At 44.5% G+C, this 21,589-nt stretch overlaps 1 protein-coding gene across 1 annotated transcript in view; it reads left to right on the top strand.

Moving 5' to 3' along the window:
• The window catches only part of Btaf1 (B-TFIID TATA-box binding protein associated factor 1), an 85,938-nt gene extending 71,350 nt beyond the window's left edge, over nt 1-14,588 (top strand). Inside the window, exons 32-38 of the mRNA XM_032891868.1 lie at nt 5-135; nt 1,484-1,609; nt 2,317-2,469; nt 3,210-3,421; nt 9,655-9,814; nt 10,117-10,287; nt 11,622-14,588. Of these exons, the coding sequence (XP_032747759.1) occupies nt 5-135; nt 1,484-1,609; nt 2,317-2,469; nt 3,210-3,421; nt 9,655-9,814; nt 10,117-10,287; nt 11,622-11,765 (1,097 nt within the window). The 3' untranslated portion in view covers nt 11,766-14,588. The remainder of the gene's footprint in view (nt 1-4; nt 136-1,483; nt 1,610-2,316; nt 2,470-3,209; nt 3,422-9,654; nt 9,815-10,116; nt 10,288-11,621) is intronic.
• The last annotated feature ends 7,001 nt before the right edge of the window (nt 14,589-21,589 follow it).

Here is a 21,589-nt window from a genome sequence, read left to right as displayed (position 1 = left end):
ACAGGTGTTCTTGCCATGGATGCACTGCACCGCCAAGTTCTGCCATTCCTTCTCAGAAGAATGAAAGAAGATGTTTTGCAGGATCTTCCACCTAAAATTATTCAAGACTATTACTGTACTCTTAGCCCTCTCCAGGTTAGGAATGTGGTCATTGTAGCTGTTGATAGATTATTATTAGCAGGACAGCCTTTAGTTTTATCAGATGCCCATTGATAATTAAATTCTCCAGTTTATTTGGTGACTTTCTGGACAGATTTCCTTAAGTCTTGCTGTGAATGGTAAAGTATAAACATGAACTACATCTCACTCTAGTGGAGGAGTCTAGAGCATTTCCCTTCAAAGAAAGGGGCAGCGTACTTTCTCTAAAGATAGAGATCAATGCTCACCCCTCCAAATGTAAGGGACTAATCCTTTGGACTCTGGCCCTAAACTACCAAGTAAGCTCCCCCACCCCCACTTACTCACTAAGATATTTAACTTAAAGAAAGCACTATGACTTCTCTTAGGCATATCCAAGCTTTGGGGCTATTGTTGACTGAAAGAAAGCTTACTAGAACACAGGTCAGAAAGAAGGTGAGAGTGATCAGTGTTGGAATTGAGACTACCTGACTGACAGGCAGGGAGCTCTGGTTCTTCTGTGCCTTACCATCTGCTCTACAGAGTGAGTTTCAGGACAGCCAGAGTTACACAGAGAGAGCCCATCTCTCTGTGTAAAAAAAGAAAAGAAAATTATCTCTTGAAAGAAACTTCTTACGAGTAATGGGGTACTTTTGCCCTTTGCTGGGGGTGGGGATGATGGTAATATTCTAATGATAGTACTATAGTATAGGCAGAAACCACATTTAAGTAATCTAGAAGAAGAGGATTCCAGAGGGAAGTGACATTTTGCCTTTGTTTATTATTTATGGTTTTGTGTTCTATGACTTTTGTTCTAACATCCTTGATAGATTTTATTTCCTTGTCCTTATGTTAGTACACGGTAGTATGTTACGTTAGCAGTAACATTCGTTCTTCTAAACTCTAGTCTCAGAAGGGACTGGTAAGGGCTTGTTTTAATACCTGTGTGATTTAAAAAAAAGATTTTTCTCATTTACTTGTAATGGATTTGACTCCCTTTTATTGATAATTTATTTTCCTGAATGGAGGAATAATTTAGTGTTTGTGTGTGTGAAATACTTGGCGGCTGAACTTTAACACATTAATTTTTATTTTTTTTTCTATAAATTTAACTTTAAGGAACTTACATACAGATGGAGTGAATTATCTCTAATATCAATAATGAGGTGGTGGTGTCTTAGTTTGCATTCATTTATAAAGACTGGTTTAATTTACTGTTTCTGACAGGGGCGATGCAAAGTGTAATGCGTGCGTCTCTCTCTCTCTCTCTCTCACACACACACACACACACACACACACACACACACACACACACACACAACTTTTCCTAGATACATATTAACTGTTTCCCTGGGATAATTCACAGGTTCAGCTTTATGAAGATTTTGCTAAGTCGCGTGCTAAGTGTGATGTTGATGAGACTGTATCTTCTGCTGCACTCTCAGAAGAAACTGAAAAACCAAAGCTGAAAGCTACAGGTCACGTGTTCCAGGTAGAGGTCACGGACTGCCCTTACGGATTAGAGTTCCTTAATGGGGGCAGCACATCTTCCTTACCGAGTGTAACACACATTTGTACTGCATGAAAGAAGGCTTTACAATGAAGGACCTTACTCTTCAGAAAATAATGAAGTACATGCAATGCACTGTGGGTGCACATCTGTATGTGCACATCTGGAAGCTGACATTAGTATCTTTTTTTTCGTCTTTTGTTTTTCAAGACAGAGTTTCTCTGTAGCCCGACCTGTCTTGGAACTCACTCTAGACCAGGCTGGCCTCAAATTCTGAGATCTGCCTGCCTCTGCTCCCAAGTGCTGGGATTAAAGGTGTGCACCACCACACCTGGCTAGTATTTTTCTAGATTATTCTCCACATTGTATAATGAGAGACTCTCTTGTTGAGCCTGAAAGCTTGCTGTTCAGGCTTATCTGACTAGGGGTCCCTAATATTCTTCTACTATGCACTGGGATTGCAGGCACTCCCCGTGTCCACTCAGAGTTTCTTGTTTTCTTTTTTAATGTGGGTTCTAGGGATCTTGACTTTGGTCCTCATGCCTGTGGCAGATGGTTTATGGGCTGAGCCATGTTGCTCTGAACTGGTTTCTTGAACACTGACAAATGCAATAGGGAGGAAAGGATACAAATTGCAAATGCGTCTGTCTACGAAAGCGCACTTACATAGTTGTTTTTCCCTTTTAAAGGCTTTGCAATATTTACGTAAACTCTGCAACCATCCGGCATTGGTCTTAACACCTCAGCATCCAGAATTCAAGAGTACTACTGAAAAGCTGGCAGTTCAGAATTCTTCACTTCATGATATCCAACACGCCCCTAAGCTCTCAGCCCTGAAACAAGTATGTATGTCTGTAATGATAAAATAATGTTCCTAATATATAATATTAGAGCACATAGCTGTTCCCCAAGATTATTGATGTGTTTACCATTTACCGTATTTCTAAATCTGGATTACAAATTTTTTTATAGCTTTCTTAAAAAATGACATACCATTTTAGCTGTGCAGTTCTAACATTACATTCACAGTGTGGTACGGCAGCTGTGATTATAGTCCCTGAGTAGTCTGCAACCCAGAGCCATCGCCTTTCGAGCATTCACTCACACTACTAAACCTGCTTTCTGTGACTCCCTCTGTAGCTGCTTCATGTAAATGGAATCAGACAGTATTGTGTTTTGACTGGCTTTTTAAATTTTATTTTATTTTATTTTGGAGACGGTTTCACTGTGTAGCCCTGGCTGGCTTCTAGTTTACTGTATGGTCCAGGCTGGCCTCGAGCTCACAGATCTCCCTGCTTTTCTCAGTATTGAGATTAAAAATATGAATCATTGTACATGATCCCTTCTTTCAGGAAGTGACTTCATAGCTTTTGTTTGGAACACCTGTGTTGCCTCAATTAACATTAACTGAAGGGAGAAGCAAGCGGGCGGTCAGTTGTAGCCCCAAGTACTAATGGGCTGATACACGTTACAGATATATTTAACCTTTTCTTTCAATAGGAAACTTGCAGTAGGTAGCATATGTAGTAGCAAATACTTGTTGTCTGCCTCTGTTGAATGGAGTGTGGTGCTTTCTCCCCAGTTGCTGTTGGACTGTGGCTTGGGAAATGGCACTTCTTCGGAGAGTGGCACAGAGTCTGTTGTGGCACAGCACAGAATACTGATCTTCTGTCAGCTTAAAAGCATGCTCGATATAGTAGAGCATGATCTGCTCAAGCCTCACCTGCCCTCTGTCACTTACTTGAGACTGGATGGCAGCATACCTCCTGGACAGAGGCACGCCATTGTGTCCCGGTAAGCAGTCCCCTCTGCTCTGCTGCCTCCCGTAATGTGTTCTTTGGGTAAATACCTGTAGGTGTGTTACTGGGTAATCCAATCCCAGTAAATTTTGTTAATACAGAACTACAGAAGTTGTGTGAGGGGCTGGAGAGATGGCTCAGTGGTTAAGAGCACTGACTGCTCTTCCAGAGATCCTGAGTTCAATTCCCAGCAACCACATGGTGGCTCACAGCCATCTGTAATGAGATCTGATGCCCTCTTCTGGTGTGTCTGAAGACAGCCACGGTGTACTCACATACATTAAATGAATAAATAAATCTTTTTTAAAAAAAAGTTGTGTAAGGAAACTAGTGATTGTATTAGGAAATCATAAGAAGAAGAGCAGAATGGAATCTTAGACAACCGCTTTCTTCCTCTGCTGTTGGGGTCAGAATGAAAGCAAGGAAATAGGTAACTTAGCTAAAATCTCTGTCCTGGCTACTGCTGCTCTGCTAAAAACAAACAGCAAACCAACTCATCTGGGAAGCAGATGGGAGGCAGAGCAAACATCTCTCTGTGAGTCCAACACCAGCCTGGTGTACATACCTAGTTCCAGGAAAGCTAGGGCTGCATAGAGAGACACTGTCTCCATCTACGAACAACAGGTAGATAATCTGCTTTGTAGAGTTCCTTAATCTCTATGTTAGGTCCTCCAAGGCTGTCTCCTTTCTTCCTTAGCATGTCTGTTACTGACACATGGGGATGCTACTGATTTTGAATATAGATTTTTTTAATTGCTTCTCTGCTTAAAAGCTTGTGAGATCTGACAGTTTTATGATGGAATCTTGAGTGTGTGCATGTGTGTGTACACAGACTTGCACGTCTCTGTTTTACTTTAGGAGACCGTCTATCCCTGAACCTGGAGCTCACTGTTGAGGCTAGACCTACTGGTCTGCCCAGGACTCACCTATCTTTGACGTGGGTGTTGAGGGCTTGAATTCAAGTCTACACCAGGCATTTTTTTTTTTAAATGATTTATTTATTTTATGTATGTGAGTACACTAATCACTGTCTTGAGACACACCAGAAGAGGGCATCAGATCCCATTACAGATGGTTGTGAGCCACCATGTGGTTGCTGGGAATTGAACTCAGGACCTCTGGAAGAGCAGTCAGTGCTCTCAACCTCTGAGCCATCTCTCCAGCCCCCTACACCAGGCATTTTTTTTTTTCCTTTTCTTTTTTTCAGAGCTGGGGACCGAACCCAGGGCCTTGTGCTTGCTAGGCAAGCGCTCTACCACTGAGCTAAATCCCCAACCCCTACACCAGGCATTTTAACCACTAAGCCATCTTCCAGCCCAAGTCCAAGATAAAATTAAATCATCTACTAGAGGCCAAACAGAGGAAACTTCTGACTTCCCGTACTCTGCGTCCCTGTTTCCTTTCTGTCTCACTGCTCTTCATTACAGGGAGAATGTGTACCCCTTGCTTGTCCAGGCCTTAGAGAAATGGTCTCAGTTTCCTCCCATTGAGTAAATCTGTCATATGCAGCCTTCATCACATTGAGATGTTTGTTTTATTCCTAGTTTTTCTCTTGAGTTTTTCTCAATCCCATGAAGGGATTGAGGATTTTGTCCAGCGTCTCTGCACCTATTTGAAGTAATGATTTGATTTCTCTCCTAGAGTCTGTTATGTAGTGAATTAATCCATTGTTCTGTGTATGTTAGGCCAGCCCCTGGAATGAAGCCATCTTGACCACCATCTTCCCAATGTTACTGAATTTGATTTGCAAGTATTTTATTGAGAATTTTTGTATCTTATGGTCATCATAGAGAATATAATTTTTGTTATTAACTGTTTTGATATCAATAATACTAGCTTTTAAAAAGGTTGGTGCCAAGTCTTTGCTTTTTGTTATGAATCAGCTTGATGAATGCTGGTGTAGCTTCTCATTTGAATGTCTCATAGAGTTCAGTGAAGCCATCTGGACCTGGGCTCTATTAATTGTGATATATTTTATTGCTTGTTATATATTTATGGTGCTTATCCACTTGAGTTTCAGTATATTGTCTAGAAATATTCATTTCTTTTACTTTCTGAATTACAGTAGTTTTAGGGTATATACTAATCTGAATTTTGTTGGTACATTTTCTTTTTTGTAGCTCTGATTTTGTTAATTTAAAGGTTCTTTAGCTTTCTGTTGTAATTTGGTTGTTTGTTGGTTTTCTGTATCTTTTCAGAGAGCCATATTTTTCACTATTTTTTTATTAGATTTTAAGTTTAATTTACCTTTGTTTCTTTTTTTCTGTGTACTTAGGGTTTAAGAGCACAACAGGCATGTGATTTTGTGTGTGTGTGTGTGTGTGCGTGTGTGCGTGCGTGCGTGCATGTCTGTCTGTCTATGTCTGTCAGAGTACAACTCTAGAGTCAGTTCTGTCCTTCCACCATGTTGTTACTGGTGGAGCTGTTGGTGGCTCTGGGGTTCTAATGTGCGCACTTGGAGTTCTACACGTCCTTCTTATGGCTGTTTTCATTGTTTTAGAGGTTTTGGAGAGTTCTCATTTTCATCTGACCGCAGACATTTAAGTTTTTCTCTTATGTCTTGTTGCATTGTGTATGATTTTCCTCAGGATCACCTGTGGGTGAGAGTGTGCACAGAGACCTTGTTACTGAGTGCAGGTTGGCCTCTCTCACTCAGAAACGGCTGTGATGCAGTCTGGTGCACCTTCTGTGCGCAGTGCTGCCCCTGCAGTTTTGATGCTCTCCTCCTCCGTCTGGCACCCTGAGTGCAGCCTCAATCTGGGTGTTCGTTTCTTTACCTCAATTTGGGGAGTTTCCACTGTGATTACTGAGAACATTGTCTTGGTGCGGTAGTAAATCTGGTCTTTTAGTTCCATGGTTCTTCAGCTCTGTTCATACCTCCTGACTGTCAGTATCTGAATATTCTCACTTCCCTCTGTCATTGATACTCTGACTTCAATGCCCTCCAGTCTCTGGATCTTTTTACTGAGTTTTTCATTTGACTTAGCTTTTCATTTCTGAATTTTGAATTTGAGGCTTAATGATGTGGCTCAGCTGGTAAAAGTACTTTCTCTGCAAACCTGGTAAACTAATCGCAATCCTTGACCGCACTGTTTCTCCTTTATTGAATTCCTGCTTCATATCCTACGTCGGCTTCCTCATCTCAACTGTTGCTTTTTAGATATGTTAAGAAGTTCATTTGTGTCCTCTCTGACCTCACTAAACAGTATAATGTTCCCCTCTTGAGTCTTTTGAATTTGACCTGGCTCATTTTCCTTTGTATCTGCTTTTGTAGAATTGCTGCTTTTCACAGGGTTCATCCTGTTTTGTCCATGATTCTTGATTTTCTTCCTTCCCCTCCTTTAGATTTTTTTCCCCTACCATATTCTTTCTGCTTAAGTATTTGCAGCACTCGGGGAGGGCGAGCGTGTAGTAAGTAGCATGAGATGCCATTCCTCCTCAGTGAGCTAGAAACACAGGTGCTTGCTAAATCCTCAGTACACCTGTGTAGGGCATCGGGCGTGATCACCAGCACCGTTCCAGTAACTTTACTCTTGCATGAACGTCTCTAATGTTATCAACTGCAGAACCCACCACAGCTGCCAGCTGGTCATTTAGAAACAGCCAGCTTGTTTAACTTCAGTAACTTTGGGGGCATAAAGAGAACAGTCATACAGTGATGTGTAGACATTAGGAAGGGAAGTGGGCTAATCATAGGGTTGGTATTGATCAACTGGGGATGGGGGACACGGCACGGCAGGGAGATGTAGAGAGGAGGAGGAGGAGGAGGAGGTTTGGATCCACAGAGCATCTAGAGTCATAAAGAAGTAAAGAGAGGAGAGGGTTGCCCAGTGGTTAAAAGCACTTGCTGTTCCTTTAGAGGACCCAGTTTATTTCCAGAATTCACAACATGGCGCACAACACCTTTAACTCCAGTTCTAGGGGAAATTCAACACCTATGCTTCCTGGTGTTCCAGGCATGGATGCAGGCAAAACACTCATACATGTAAAAAACAAAACTAATGTAGAGGAAATAGAGGAAGGACTGAAAAGGGGATAAGCTGTAAGGAGAATAGGCTAACAATAGAATGTCTGAAGAAACACACAATAGAAACAAAACCTAATTGAGCAATGCAAAATGTAAGCAAGGACATTAGAGATGTTCATGCAAGAGTAAAGTTTTTGTTGTTGTTCCTTTTTAGGTGGTTTGTTTTAAAGACCAGGGAAAATAAAAAAAATCCAATCAGGCATGCCTAAAATTCCTACATTTAGGAAGTGGATCAGGAATCAAGGCAGTCCTTGAGGCCAGCCTGGAGAGGAGGGAGGGGGGGAGAGAGGACGGGCTAGAGGGAGAAGAACGGGGATAAGAGAAGAACGGGGATAATGTACCAATCAACATTTTCCCTTGGTTTTTGAGTTGCTCCCTGTTCTACAGAGCAGACTGTGATGATGGGTGAGGTGCAGTTTGTGCCTCCATTGTAAGCCGGTGTCGTGTGTGTGTGAGTGCTCTTTGAAAATTCAGAACAAGTGGCCTTTTAGGTTTCATCCTGCTTAATGGCAGTTCCTGTCAGCCCTTCCTTGGCCTTTTCCCAGCCCTCAGCATATGGGCTGTGGAAATTTCCCTGCCGTGTCCCATGTGTTTTGGAGAGAAATCTGAGGTTCAGAAAGTGCCTGTGACTGAGCCACTATTTATTCTCATTGGGCTAGGGCTGTCCCCCCCCTCCCCCAATAGGCATCAGCTTCACAGTCACTCAGTGTCAGGTTCAGCAGTCTCTTCTTACCAGGTGATCCCACGGAGTCGCCTCATTTTCTGCAAAGATGCTGCTGCTCAAATGGAAGCTCACAGACTCTCAGCCTCAGCTCCTCTGGCTTTTCTTGCAGTTGTGTTAGTCAGGAGAATAGAGAGAGCACCCAGAAGGGTCCTGTGCATCCCAGTGAGAGATGAGGGACAGGGTGCAAGGCTGCTTCATGTGCCTCTGCAAGGCTCTCACTTGACTTAGTCGTTGGTAAGCACGTTTGTAAGAGTGGGTTATTATGTATTACCCTTTCCCCACAGCGGGTTACAGTGAAAGATCTTCTAATCTCTGTGGCTGCCCTTTTTTTTTTTTTTTTAAAGATTTATTTTATGTGTATGAGTACACTGTAGCTGTCTTCAGACACACCAGAAGAGGGCATCAGATCCCATTACAGATGGTCGTGAGCCACCATGTGGTTGCTGGGAATTAAACTCAGGACCTCAGGGAGAGCAGTCAGTGCTCCTAACCACTGAGCCATCTCTCCAGCCCCGACGAGTGTCTTCTGAGACTGATGTCTATAGCTGTCCTGAACGTTTGCCCCTGCCTGCCCTGGACGATGTAGCCTACCCCACTCATCTGTCTTCACACTTTAAAAGTTCATAGTTGGGTTTTTAATTATAACATCTATATTTTTATGACTTATTCTGTATCTGATATAAAATTAACCTGTTTGGCCTTATTTCTGTTTATGAAATTTCTGATAATCTCTAGAATGAATTCTTTCTGATACAGATTTGCATGCATGCATATATGTATGTGTACATTGTGTTTCATATAAAACGTGGACTGTAGTTCAAGGGCAGAGTTGGTGGTGGAGGACTCAGGGCAGCAGTGAGTCACACTGCATCCGATGGATGAATCAGGGTCGTCTGCTTGAGTTTTCCCTCTTCATTTAGTCCGACAATCTCCCTGTAAATTGGACCGCCCGTACTTAGGGCAGGTGGTCCTGTCTCTCTAACACCTCTTCTCAGTCAACGTTGATTCGTTCTCTGGTGGTTGCAAGTCTTATCGGAGTTTAACCCTCACAGTCTATTTACAGTCAAAGGATACTCGCATCTCAGCGGGTAACAACCATGCCTGCCATGGCCGTGCTGCAGGCAAAGCTTGAAGAAAGCTCAGTTGAGAAAATGCCTCAGCAGCTTGGCCTCTGGCCAGCCTGTGCTTCATGTTCTTGTTGGTGTGGGAGAGCCCAGCTCACTGTGGGCAGCCATACTCCTGGCTGCTGTGAGGAGCTGGCCCGGCAGTCGTGAGCAGCACCCTTCATGGCTTCGGCTTTACTTCCTGTTCTGAGTTCCTCGGATGATGGACTGTGATCTCAGAGTTAAAAGCCAAATAAAACCCTTTCCTCCCCAAGGTGCTTTTGATCATGGTATTTTAAGACAGTAGGTTTTAAAAACAGTGTGTTTCATTGTATTAAAGACTCCAACTCCGTTTTTGCTCTCCGTGTTTGTAGGTTTAACAATGACCCATCCATTGATGTTCTTCTACTCACAACTCATGTTGGTGGCCTCGGGCTTAACCTGACTGGTGCTGACACTGTGGTGTTTGTGGAGCATGACTGGAACCCTATGCGAGATTTACAGGCCATGGACCGGGCCCATCGTATTGGGCAGGTGAATGCTCTAACACTCCATCCACTAAATGCTGGACAGACACTGGGGAGAGCTGGGGAGGCCGGGTTCCAGTTCTGCTTTGATGCTAGGTGCTCATCCCCTCTGTGAGATGTTCCCACCCCCACCTTCTAGCATGGCTGTGAAAGCCTGGGTCGCTGTCTTGATGTTCTAGAATTCCTGGGAACATTTTTAGGGTTGTGGGAGCAGACAAAACTAGTTAGAGTTAAGGTAATAAAAAGGGCTGGCTTGACAAACCTCAGTTTACCAATTTGCGTTACGGTTCAATTGTTTTTCTTATTCAGAAACGTGTGGTTAATGTCTACCGGTTGATAACAAGAGGAACACTAGAAGAAAAGATCATGGGCTTGCAGAAATTCAAGATGAACATTGCAAATACCGTTATTAGCCAAGAAAATTCCAGCTTACAGAGTATGGGGACTGACCAGCTTCTCGACCTGTTTACTCTAGACAAGGTAAAACTTACCTTTATCAGTCCTGATGGTTGTCTGTGGGGAACGGTGAGAGTGTGTCGGTCTCAGGGATTAGTAAGTGAAAAGCATTAACAATAGTGAATACAAGGGCTGAGACACTGGCTGCTCATGCAGAAAACCCAAATTCAGTTCCCAGCACCCACCCATACGTGATAGCCCACAGCTGTCTACAACTCCGGCTCAGGGGACCTGAAGGCCTCGGACAGACACTGTGTACATAGAGTGCAGGGCCAGCGAAGGCTGAGGGCGGCATTCGATCCTTGGGAGCTGAAGTTGTAAGATGGTTGAGAGCTGCTCGTTGAGGGTGGTTGAGCCCTCTACAACTGCAGAGCCGTCTCTCCCGTCTCCAACACTTGATGTTTTTAAAAACTACGTTTATTTTACTGTGTTGGGGGAGGGGACTGTCGAAGTGTACTTCTTGGAGTCGGTGCCTTCTTCTGCCGTCTGGCTCCTGAGGCCCCCACTCAGATTATCAGACTTGGCGAGTGCCTTCGCCTTACTGAGTCATCTTGTGACTAGGTCACTTTGGCTCACATAAATTCTTCCATACCAGATGTTTGAAGTCTTGGCTTCTGTATTGTCATCAGTCAGTTGTCTCAAGGCATCTTGTAGTCTCAGGAATCTGTGGGACTCATGGGTGGGCATTGCTGGGCCAGCTTCCTAATAATTGGCAAATTAACTTCTGAGCATGTCCACCTGTTGTATTATATGGTGTTAAGATAAAATGAAGTTATACACACATACAAAATGATACAGGCACTTAGAGCAGATAGTAAGTATTATTGTGGGGGATCAAACTACTACTCTATTGGAGCATGGTGGCTGAGGCCTGCAATCCCAGCACGCTGGAAGCAGAGGCAGAAAGGGCCAGCCTGGGTCAAATGGCAAGACCCTGTCTTCCTTCCTCCTCCTTCCCTCTTGCGCCTGTTCTCATCTTATTGGTTGGTTGACTGAGAAAATTCTCATGGATCTCAGGTTAGCCTTGAACTCCTGATTACAGGCACGCCGCCACTGTGCCTGGGTTTGTGCTGTTGGGGTCCAACACAAGCACACTCACTCTGACCTGAGCTTCTGTCCTTCCTGCTTTCTCTTTTTCAATGTTGGAGATTGAACTCAGGAATTCAACCCCTGAGCTATATATAGCCTTTGACCTTTGATATTTCTGAATTAAACCAGGTTTGATAGCACACATCTCTAATTCCAGCAGTTGGAAGGCAGAGGCAGGTGGATGGATCTCTGGGTTCCAGGACAGCCAGGGCTCTATGAGACCCTGTCTCAAAACAGAAAGCTCACTTTATCTGCCAATGTTTCCTTAGGATGGAAAAGCAGAAAAGGCTGACAGCTCCACTTCTGGAAAAGCGAGCATGAAATCAGTTCTTGAAAACCTGAGTGACCTCTGGGACGCCGAGCAGTATGATTCCGAGTACAACCTGGAAACCTTCATGCGCTCTCTTGAGTGACTGCTGCGTGCTGGGGCGCGGCTGCTAGCTCAGTTCCTTCTGCTGACCTCAGCAGACCTCAGTCTATGGCGAACTTGACTGAGTTATAAATAGATCTGGAGAACACGCAGCTTAGTGCTGCCTCTTGCTTCATTGGGGAACAAGTTACTCTCAAGTATTTGCACTGTATTAACTATGACATGTTAATGTGAAAGGTTTAAATTTACATGACGACTAGCTGCAGACAGAGGAAGCGGCCAGGTCTCCATGTGCTACCAGGAGGTGCTTCTGCAGGGACAGCCTCTACAGTCACTTTCTCCACGGTGAGATCACCAGTACTGTGGCGTTTGTATGCATTCGTGTTCTTTAAAATAGTACTTGTTTTTATAATTGATTACACGTAGGGCTTCTTTTGTATAAAAGCCTTAATGAGCCATACTTTTCAGAATTTCTGAGTGACTTTAATATTAGCCCTATGACATGAAATGTTAAGCAATGAATTGAACAAGGCCCTGTGGCAACCTTTGTATATTTAATGCAGATGCATATAGTGTTTTTCAAATCCTTTAACATCATTTATTCACTTTGAAAGTCTACTAAACAATAAATGCAGGTACTGGTATATTTAAGGCTACCGTAACATCCTATTAGAGGGTGGGTTTTTGTTTAATTTATCTAATGGCTAGGACATAGCCTGATTCAAAGAACATATATGTATTCAGTATGTTTCAATCATATATATATATAAATATATATATATTTTGTAACTAGGAACACACACAGTTTTCCAGACATAGATTTTACATTGCTTAAAATCCTGAACCCCGTGGTAAAGGCAGTTTACTGAGGTAGGGCATGCCTGACACATGGGAGCAATGCTTTTCATACACGGCACACAAGGATACACGTGTCTATATGACAGTGACCATCCCACACCAGAGAATGTGTCTGGCTTTGGCACTAAATCATGTAGTTATACCAGACAGCAATAATCGAGCACGGAGCTAACGAGCTACTTCAGCAGCTCACTGGTGAGGGTGGGGAGCTGTATATAGATATGCATGTATGTGTATGTATATATAATTTTATAAATTCCCCACGTAAATTAATACATGCCCATGTATACACACATTTGTGGAATATATTTGTATATATGTATGTACAGGTAAGAAACATCCCTAAGGTTGTGTCTGGTCCTGCACCCAGGCATCAACTTAAAACCATCAGACCTCAGTTGTACAAGAGCAAGGTTTGTTTAAAATAACTCGGAGCTCTGCAGCACTTAGATGTGAAGTCTGTCTGTCACACTCGGGTAGCCTTGACAACCATCCTGTAATACTGAACCTAGCATTCCAAAAGAGAATAAACATCAAGTTGTACCGTCTGTGCGGTTGTGTGTTGTTTACAGGGAAGACTGAACAAGCAGCTCAGACGCACAGGCTGCTGGAGCGACACTTTGTATGCAAGGTTTGTATTCAAATAGAGGACCAAAAGGAAAACTCCATGTAGATTCCATGTAGAAGATACAGTGCACCTGAATGCTGTTATACACTATTCGTTTGCTACTTCCATATCTAAAAGCAGGGAGAAGTTTTATCATTGAAGAAATAGGAAGGGCAGAAGCATTCAGGCCATATATTAGTGTTTTGTTTTTCATCCTCACTTGAAAAGTCACAACAGGAAGCCAGGTAAAGGTCCTGGGTCATCAGAAAGTACACGTGCGTACTGGCACACAATTTCTCAAGGTAAAGCATCCTGCCCTTTTTGTGAGGAACAGTGACATTTTAAAAAACCTTTTATTGTAAAATGTAAAGCCACACATTTTCATTTCCCAACAAAGGCACATGATCCAGAGTGTGGTACCTGTCCGTCCGACAGTGGGGAACACTACTGAGGAAGGGCATGTGTTAAACCCCTGTTACCAGCTGTGTGGGGTGACTATGTACTAGTTATGTGTTTAAAATGTGTGGGTTTTGGAGCTCAAATATACACGGTAGTGTTGGTGCTGAACTGGATTGTGGGTTCATGGAATCCATTGTACTATTGTTGAAATTTTCAAATTGTTAATTACATTTAGGGTTGATCAAACATTGTTTCTTGTAGGAAAGCCTAAGATTCAAGGTTCTGGGTCTAACATTTATACACACCACTCACAAATCCTAGTCTTGGAGGAGAGCTGGTTACTTGGTCCTCTATTGAGACAGTTTATAGAGGTTTGGGCAAATGTTAGTATCCAGGGGTGCCGTCTGGAGGTGTGACAGTGTGGCATCGTGCCCCTTGAATGTACTTGATCTCAGAACTCAGCCGGGTCAGGCACCTTAGTCCTTGCAGAGAGCATGACCATTTAAGTGACACAATTGCAGCTATGAACACAATAGAGGTAGGCACGGTGGCACACGCCGTTAATCCCAGCACTCAGGAGGTAGACGTAGATCGGTCTTTTTTTTTTTTCCTTTCTTTTTTCGGAGCTGGGGACTGAACCCAGGGCTTTGCGCTTGCTAGGCAAGCACTCTACCACTGAGCTAAATCCCCAACCCCTGATGGATCTCTTGAGTTCGAGGCCAGCCTGGGCTACAGAGTGAGTTCCAGGACAGCCAGGGCTATACAGAGAAACCTTGTCTCAAAACGATAACAAACCAACGAAATAGAATTTGCAGGGAAGAACAATGTCTATGTTGAGTTTTGCCCACTAACCTGGCCTTGTATCTTCTTCAGACCTCAACTTCCCAGGACCCGATGGTACTGGGGGGATTAAGTGACATTATAAATGCAGGGGTGTCTGTAATCAAATGTCAAAAAATTCAGTGTGAATCAATACAATAAAAACTTGAGTTTTGCTACCAATCAGTTGAGAATGTTTGCTTGTCACACTGAGCATTATCAACCTGAAAAGAGAAACCACCTCTAAAGAGAGAAACCACCTGAGCTGGAGAGACTGTTCGCTGGGTGAAGGTGCTTGCCACCAAGCCTTCGGTTCCGTCTCCCAAGGCAGCCAGCATTGGATCTCACTGTCCTGCTTCATGGCCTTCTAGCTGATCCAGCTGCTGGCCAGATCCCCCAAGCCTTCCGTCACATTTGTACTACATCAAAACTCTAGAGTGGCTCTCCAAGTAATAGCTCTTGGCCTCCTTGACTACATGCTTGCCCCTGTTTATCTCGGTCAACCAAGTGTATTCTCTGCAGGAGAAGACAAAAGATTTGGGGAGGGCTGAAAGTAGGGAAACAACCGATTTGTTTATTTCCAGACGCCTGATCAAAGACCTCTCTCAAAGGAGAGGTGTTGAGTAGGTAAGTTGAGCCCAAAAAGGAAAACTGAGATTCAGTGCGGAAGATGGTGTTTTCAGGTGAGAAGCTGCAAGATGACCTGCAGAAACGCTATGCTGTGATTCCCCCATGGGTTAGGGGAAAGCTAATGGCCAGTGAGTTATTTATGGATCTTAAAACAGCAATTGCAAAAGACCTGCAGGCCCAGCCAGCCAGGCAAACTAGGACATCTGAGGTGTGTGGAGCGCTGTATGCATGGCTCCGACTTAAGACAAAGGCAGCAGCCACACGCACAGCCACGGCTCCTGTGATTGCATGTACCAGACCAATGGGAGGAGCACGGCATGGTTTCAGTAATTCAGGAAAACCTGCCAGTCAAAACCACTGCTTGCAGAAAGGGGAAGATATTTTAATAGTAAATGATTGGGTTAATGACAAGTCACAGGTGACTGATAAAACATGTCATATCAAACCTGGACAAAACCACAGAAACAAAGGGGCAACGGGTTTCACATCTCAGAAGCAGCAGACCAGAAGGAAGCCTGGAGCTGCATGTAGCTCATGTGAATATATAGTGTGTTTTATTTGGCACAGCAATCTGGATATGCCCAAAACTCCAGAATACAGTCCTTAGATGTGAATGTCAGAAACTGACCCAAACTGACCATATGCGGAGGAAAATGTAATCCCGTGTACATGTCCACTTCTTTGCCAATTCAGTGAATTTAAGGTTTTAGCCATCACAGTAAGGCAAGCTAAAGGACAAAAGTAGGGCTCAGTGGTTGAGAGCATTGGTTGGTCTCGAGGATCAGGTTCACATCCCACCACCCATGCGGTGGCTCACAACCATCTCCGGTCCCTGGGGATTCAGCACCCTCTTCTGATCCCCCTAAACATCTGCCACGTTGGTGGTGTGCACACACATTCACAAAACACGTGTAAATTTTTTTTAAAAAGTCAGGGATGGTCACACATACCTGCAATTCCAGCTCTTAGGAAGTAGAGGCAGAGGAATTACAGAGTTCAAGGCCAGGTTTTGGCTTTGCAGAAAGCTTGAGGCCGGGGTTGGGGATTTAGCTCAATGGTGGAGCGCTTGCCTAGGAAGCGCAAGGCCCTGGGTTCGGTCCCCAGCTCCGAAAAAAAGAACCCAAAAAAAAAAAAAAAGCTTGAGGCCATCCTAGGCTGCATGGGGTCCTTCCTCAGAAAACAACAAAAGACCTTATTCTTGTAAATAAAGGCACATTCTATGTAGATCCCCAGAGTCTACAAAAGTCTTAGACTAGGCAGCTTAAGCAATTTAATGGGAAATGTCAATATTCAAGGTGGTTTCTGAATGCTGACAAAAGTTTAATTTTTTAATATTCCAAATGTAAGAGCACCAGAATCCATGAGACAGGTACACATCTTACAAAGTATGTGAAAATATACATTGAACCCTATAGGATAACAAAAAATGACCTTGAGAAATGGAGATATACCATATTCATGGATTAGATATATAACTTTGGGGCTGGGGATATAGCTCAAAGCACGCTCAAGATCCTGAGTTTAATCTCCAGTACTAAACACCAGCGTATTCAGAAAAAATAGTGTTAGGATTCCAAACATGTATAGATTCAAATCAGTTACATTCGAAATCCCAGTAAGACTTTTTTTTAAAGTGCCGATTCTAACGCTGAGGCAGAGAGAGACCTAAAGGACCCAGAAAGAAGAATGTTGCAGAAGAGCCCGAAAGAATCCTGGACAGACAGGCAGAGATCAAAATAACAAAAACCATGAAGAAAAGCTGGAGAGTTGTGTGCTCAGGTTAGAGAGCTCACCGCAGAGCTCAGAAAGCAAAGGAGCAAAGTAGACTCTTAGCTGCCTGCAAATGCACTCGGCTTTACTGCTCGGGTTTTCTTCAATGGTAAAAGGACAGTCTCCAAAACTCGGGTCCATAAGCTCTAAAAAATCTATAATTTACACACACACATACATATGTGTATGACACTGTGCAAATTTTAGCCCAATCGTGAACATATATATTTTTAAAGATGTATTTATATGAGAGTCCTCTGTCTTCATGCACACCTGAAGAGGGCATCTGGTCCCATTACAGATGGTTGTGAGCCACCATGTGGTTGCTGGGAATTGAACTTAGGACCTCTGGTATCGCAGCCAGAGCTTTTAACCACTAAGCCATCTCTCCAGCCCGTGAATATGTATTTTAAACTTAGAAGAAAGCATGGGGCTTGGGGATGTGGCTCAGTCGGTACAAGCGTGCCTAGCATGCAGGAAGCCCTGGCTTTCATTCCCAGCATGGTGGCAACACCTGTGCTCACAACACTCAGCAGGTAGAAGCAAGGGGATCAGAATTTCAAGGTCATCCTGGGCTACCTACTGAGAAGTCAGCCTGGGCTACATGAGACTTTTTTTTAAGTGATCCTGTGTTGAATGTGGTTTCTTAGACATGACATCTGTGATATCTCAAGGGTGGCAAGGCAGGAGCTTGAGGAGAAACTACAGGGTCACATTCAGCTAGTTTTACACACACACACACACACACACACACACACACACACACACACACACACCCCTACTTACCTACCTCACTAGCTTGCTCCTAGGCTCACACAAGGCTAGTCCGACAGCCCAGGCTCACCTGTGTAGGGATGTAACTGCCCACAGTGGGCTGGGCCTAGCTCCTTCAAGTAAGAACCAAGAAAATGCCCAACAGACATACATGCAGGCTAGTCTGATAGAGGCTATGCTTCAGTTGAGGTTCCGTCTTCTCAGGTATGGCAGATTGACAAGGTTAGCCAACAACTTCCTTTGCAATATCCTTTATTAACCGGTAAATGTGCTTCCCACAAAGTGGGTCGTGTGAACCCAAGCATAAAGCTAGTCAGTCAGAAGCCGAGACTAGCAACTCGCATCTAAACATTGGGAAGATGGAGGCAGCTGTGAGGGCTGGCTGGGCTCTCACCCTGTGGAAGCTGATGCTATCCCTAGGCAGACAGTGGCAGAACTAAATTGAAGAAGCTTCCAGCTGTGCCCACTGCAGGCTATCACACACCTGATGTCAGCGTTGGCTTGTAGGGCGCATGCCTTCACCCCAACAGTTTGGAGGTTGGAGCCGGAGTTGTTACATGTTCAAAGCCAGTCTGGGCTACATGGCTAGTATCAGGCCATCCAGGGTTAAGGCCCTGTCCTAAAAAGAAATAAAACAATGCCCACAAAAGGCAAATGACTATACCAAAAGATGCTCTTCATCTTTTGATGAAGACCTACACAAGGCCTCTCAAAAAAAAATAGTAAGGTGCTCACTGGTGATGGATGCTTCCAGAAAGCGCTTCCCCCTCCTCCACTGGTCCCAATAGTCGGGGCCTGCCAACCACCAAGTTCTTCACAGCTGAAGGTTCAAGCCACACACAGGGCCAAGCCCAGATGTTTCTGTCTCAAAGACACCCTCGCATACTTCCTCTTGCTTCACATCGCAGGGCAAGGCATCAGAACCATTTTCTGAAGGGACTAGTGCAGGGGTCCAAGGCAAATGGACACCCTGAAGAAAGGGCTCAATTTGTTCTTAACCTGTGGTTGTTCACAAAGCAGACTTTAAAAGGGCCCACCGTGGAGCGGTGCAACGGGCTCCACGGCTGCAGGTGGCGCCGGCCACAGCCACGGCCACTTGTGGAGTCCTGAAGTCCCTGGAGTCTGGGTGTACACGTAACGCTCTTACCTGCAGGGCTGGGACCCGCAGTCCAAGCCCCCGACATTCCAGACAGGTGGAGGCGGACTAGGACGGAGGAGGGGGCGGGGCCTCGTGGGGGCGGCAACCAGACACCGAGGCCCCGCCTCCCGGGAAGCCCTCTATTCTCGCCTTTCTGCGTCCCCTCCTCCCCGGACGCCCTTCCGGTGCCCTTCCCTCTCCTCCCTTCCCCTCCCCTCCCCATCACGAGAATTGCTTCAGGGACTGTAGTGGGGGATGGGGAGTGGGGTGGAGGATGGGGGAGAGGGCGGGGGAGGAGCCCAGAGCACTACGTCACGGTCAAGCCCAAACCTTAGTCCCAGAACCGCCCTGTGCTTTTCTCAGAGAAAGCTTGCAGCAAGACCAGAATTCCTACCAATTTCTTTTCTTTTTTTTCTTTTTCTTATTTTAAAGATTTATTTATTTATTTTATGTATATGTGTACACTGTAGCTGTCTTCAAACACACCAGAAAAGGGCATCGGATCCCATTGCAGATAGCTGTGAGCCACCATGTGGTTGCTGGGAATTGAACTTAGGACCTCTGGAAGAGCAGTCAGTGCTCTTAACCTCTGAGCCATCTCTTTAGATCACCAAAGCCCCATTTTCTGAAAAAAATTATTAGGAGACTTTCGTATCTTTGTGAAAACATAGATGATAATACCCTTTCACCACAGTTCTGGTTAAGGAATTTGGCCTCGTGTGGCAACTTACTGGCAATTAAAACCCAAGGCATTGGGGACGGGGTTTGGGGAAATAGCTCAGGGTCAGGGCCCAAATTTAGCTTTCCTGAGGTCCAGAAGGCCATCAACAGCACAAAAGAAAAAAGTCCCCGGCCCCCCAATGTGTTCTCACCTTGTGCATTTGCAAGTGTGGGCTCTGAGAAAGAGTGAATGTTGGTGGAATATGTGAGCTGTTTGAAGACTCGGGGTTTCTGTTTTATTTTTGAAAAACCAATGGAGCAAGTCAGAATTTCCCGATGAGAAGTAAACACACGGAGATAGTGCTTAGCAAAAGATGACACGTGTCAGTGCTTCGTACAACTAGATTTAATAAGTTGTTATTACAGAAAAAAAGTCCAAACTACAAAGTTTAAGCAGTTAAGCGATAGCTGCGAGAGCTCCACGTTCAGTCACAGTAGCGAATCCGTACAAGCAGTATTAGTCCAAGCCCCAGGGCAGAAGCCGAGGAAGGGTTACCAGCAAGAACAATCCAAAGAACAGGTAGGAAAAGATACAGTACAGTTAAAACTAGTTGTTAGTTGGAAATCAAATACAGAGATCTGAGCTGTGAACATCTAAAAGTCACGTTCACTATTTCCACAGCGGAAATACAAATACCTAAGACTTTATACCCCCATAGCACTTTGTCCAGGAGCAGGCGTTCCCCTGTGCACGCACCCAAGCTCTTCGGGTCCCAGTGAACTACTGTAACCTCACAGCATCAGCATCCCTGGATCCACTTCTTGACCCATTTCGGGGTATAAAGTCAACAGTATCTCTTATAAAACACTGGTGGGAATGGAATACTATGGCAGCTGAGTTTGACAAGTTTGGTTATTATAAAAGAAAAGAGAAATGTTAGCAGACACAGCATAGAAACTAGTGAGAGAGGAGTGGTTCATACAGACAAGCCAGTTTTAACAGAAAGACACTTTTGCTATCACTAGTCTGTGACTAACCTTTCACTCAAACCTTGCAAGCTGAGATGTCACAATACTCAAATATTCAGGTAGGAGCTTTACCCAGTTAAATGCCACTTTGTTGCTAATATAATAGATAAAATGAAAACTAGCAGTTATGTGCTAATTGCATAAATGCAGTTCACTGCATTAGCCCATGCCTTACTAACAAGCATCAAACACAAGATATAGGCAGAGACCTACGCAGAATCTATGCCACTAAACAATAATCCCCAGCTTCTTCTGTTCCTAATCATTTATTTGTAGTTAATGTAAAATTCCAACCAATAGGACCCGATTTGAGTTAAAATTTTACACCACGACTTGATCTAATCTATATATTATTTACAAAACTGAATACATAGAGCGAACCCAAGAGCCAACTCTGGACACACGCTAATCTGTTATTGATTAACCTCTCTCCACTTCAGCAGAACTAGAAGAGGCCACCAACAACCGGCAGAAATGTGCCATCTACCTAGAGCAAGTCCCTGGATGTTCTGTTTATACAACACCAGCTCTGGAATTGAGAGATGCCTCTGCCACAGCTGCTTTCCCAGTGCATTCCAGGGGTCGGGGTTCCGGGGAGGCGGGAAGGGCGGTGGGGGCACTGGAGAAGCAGCAGCAGGAAGGCAGACAGGTCATGCACGGAGTAGCCCAATGTCACCCCAAGAAAAGGCAAACCAAGGGCGCCATAGCAAAGAACAGATGGGGAGAGAAGGATGCAGCTAACACATAAACAGTGGTGACCCTGTGCTTCCCCAAGGCCTGCCGCCAGCCCCTCCTGGGGACGTCAGATGAGGCATTCAAGTCATGCAACATACAAGGTGGGGTCTTCTCATACACGTCACCACTGTGCATGCGAGTGAAAGATCTGGGGAAAAGGCACAAGCTCATACACAGACAGCAGTTGGTGGTGGACGCACGCACACGCACAAGCACAACACGCACACGCACACGCACGCACATGTTTTCGGGAAAGCACTGGACACTGCTGGTGAGCTAGACTTCACACCCAGTGCTGTTCTAGGAGGGGTGACGTTGTTATCCGGCCACAGGTCTGGCTGCATCTGGTGTTGTATAAACCCACTGTGACATCCTAGAGACCTGTGCTGTGACATCCCTAGTCTCACACTGAACACTGTAATAAAGGAAAAGGCTTGTCGACATGTCG

The sequence above is a fragment of the Rattus rattus genome, chromosome 2 (assembly GCF_011064425.1).
Source record: "Rattus rattus isolate New Zealand chromosome 2, Rrattus_CSIRO_v1, whole genome shotgun sequence".
In the NCBI taxonomy this organism is placed as follows: Eukaryota; Metazoa; Chordata; class Mammalia; order Rodentia; family Muridae; genus Rattus; species Rattus rattus.
This window is presented reverse-complemented; position numbering and strand designations above follow the sequence as displayed.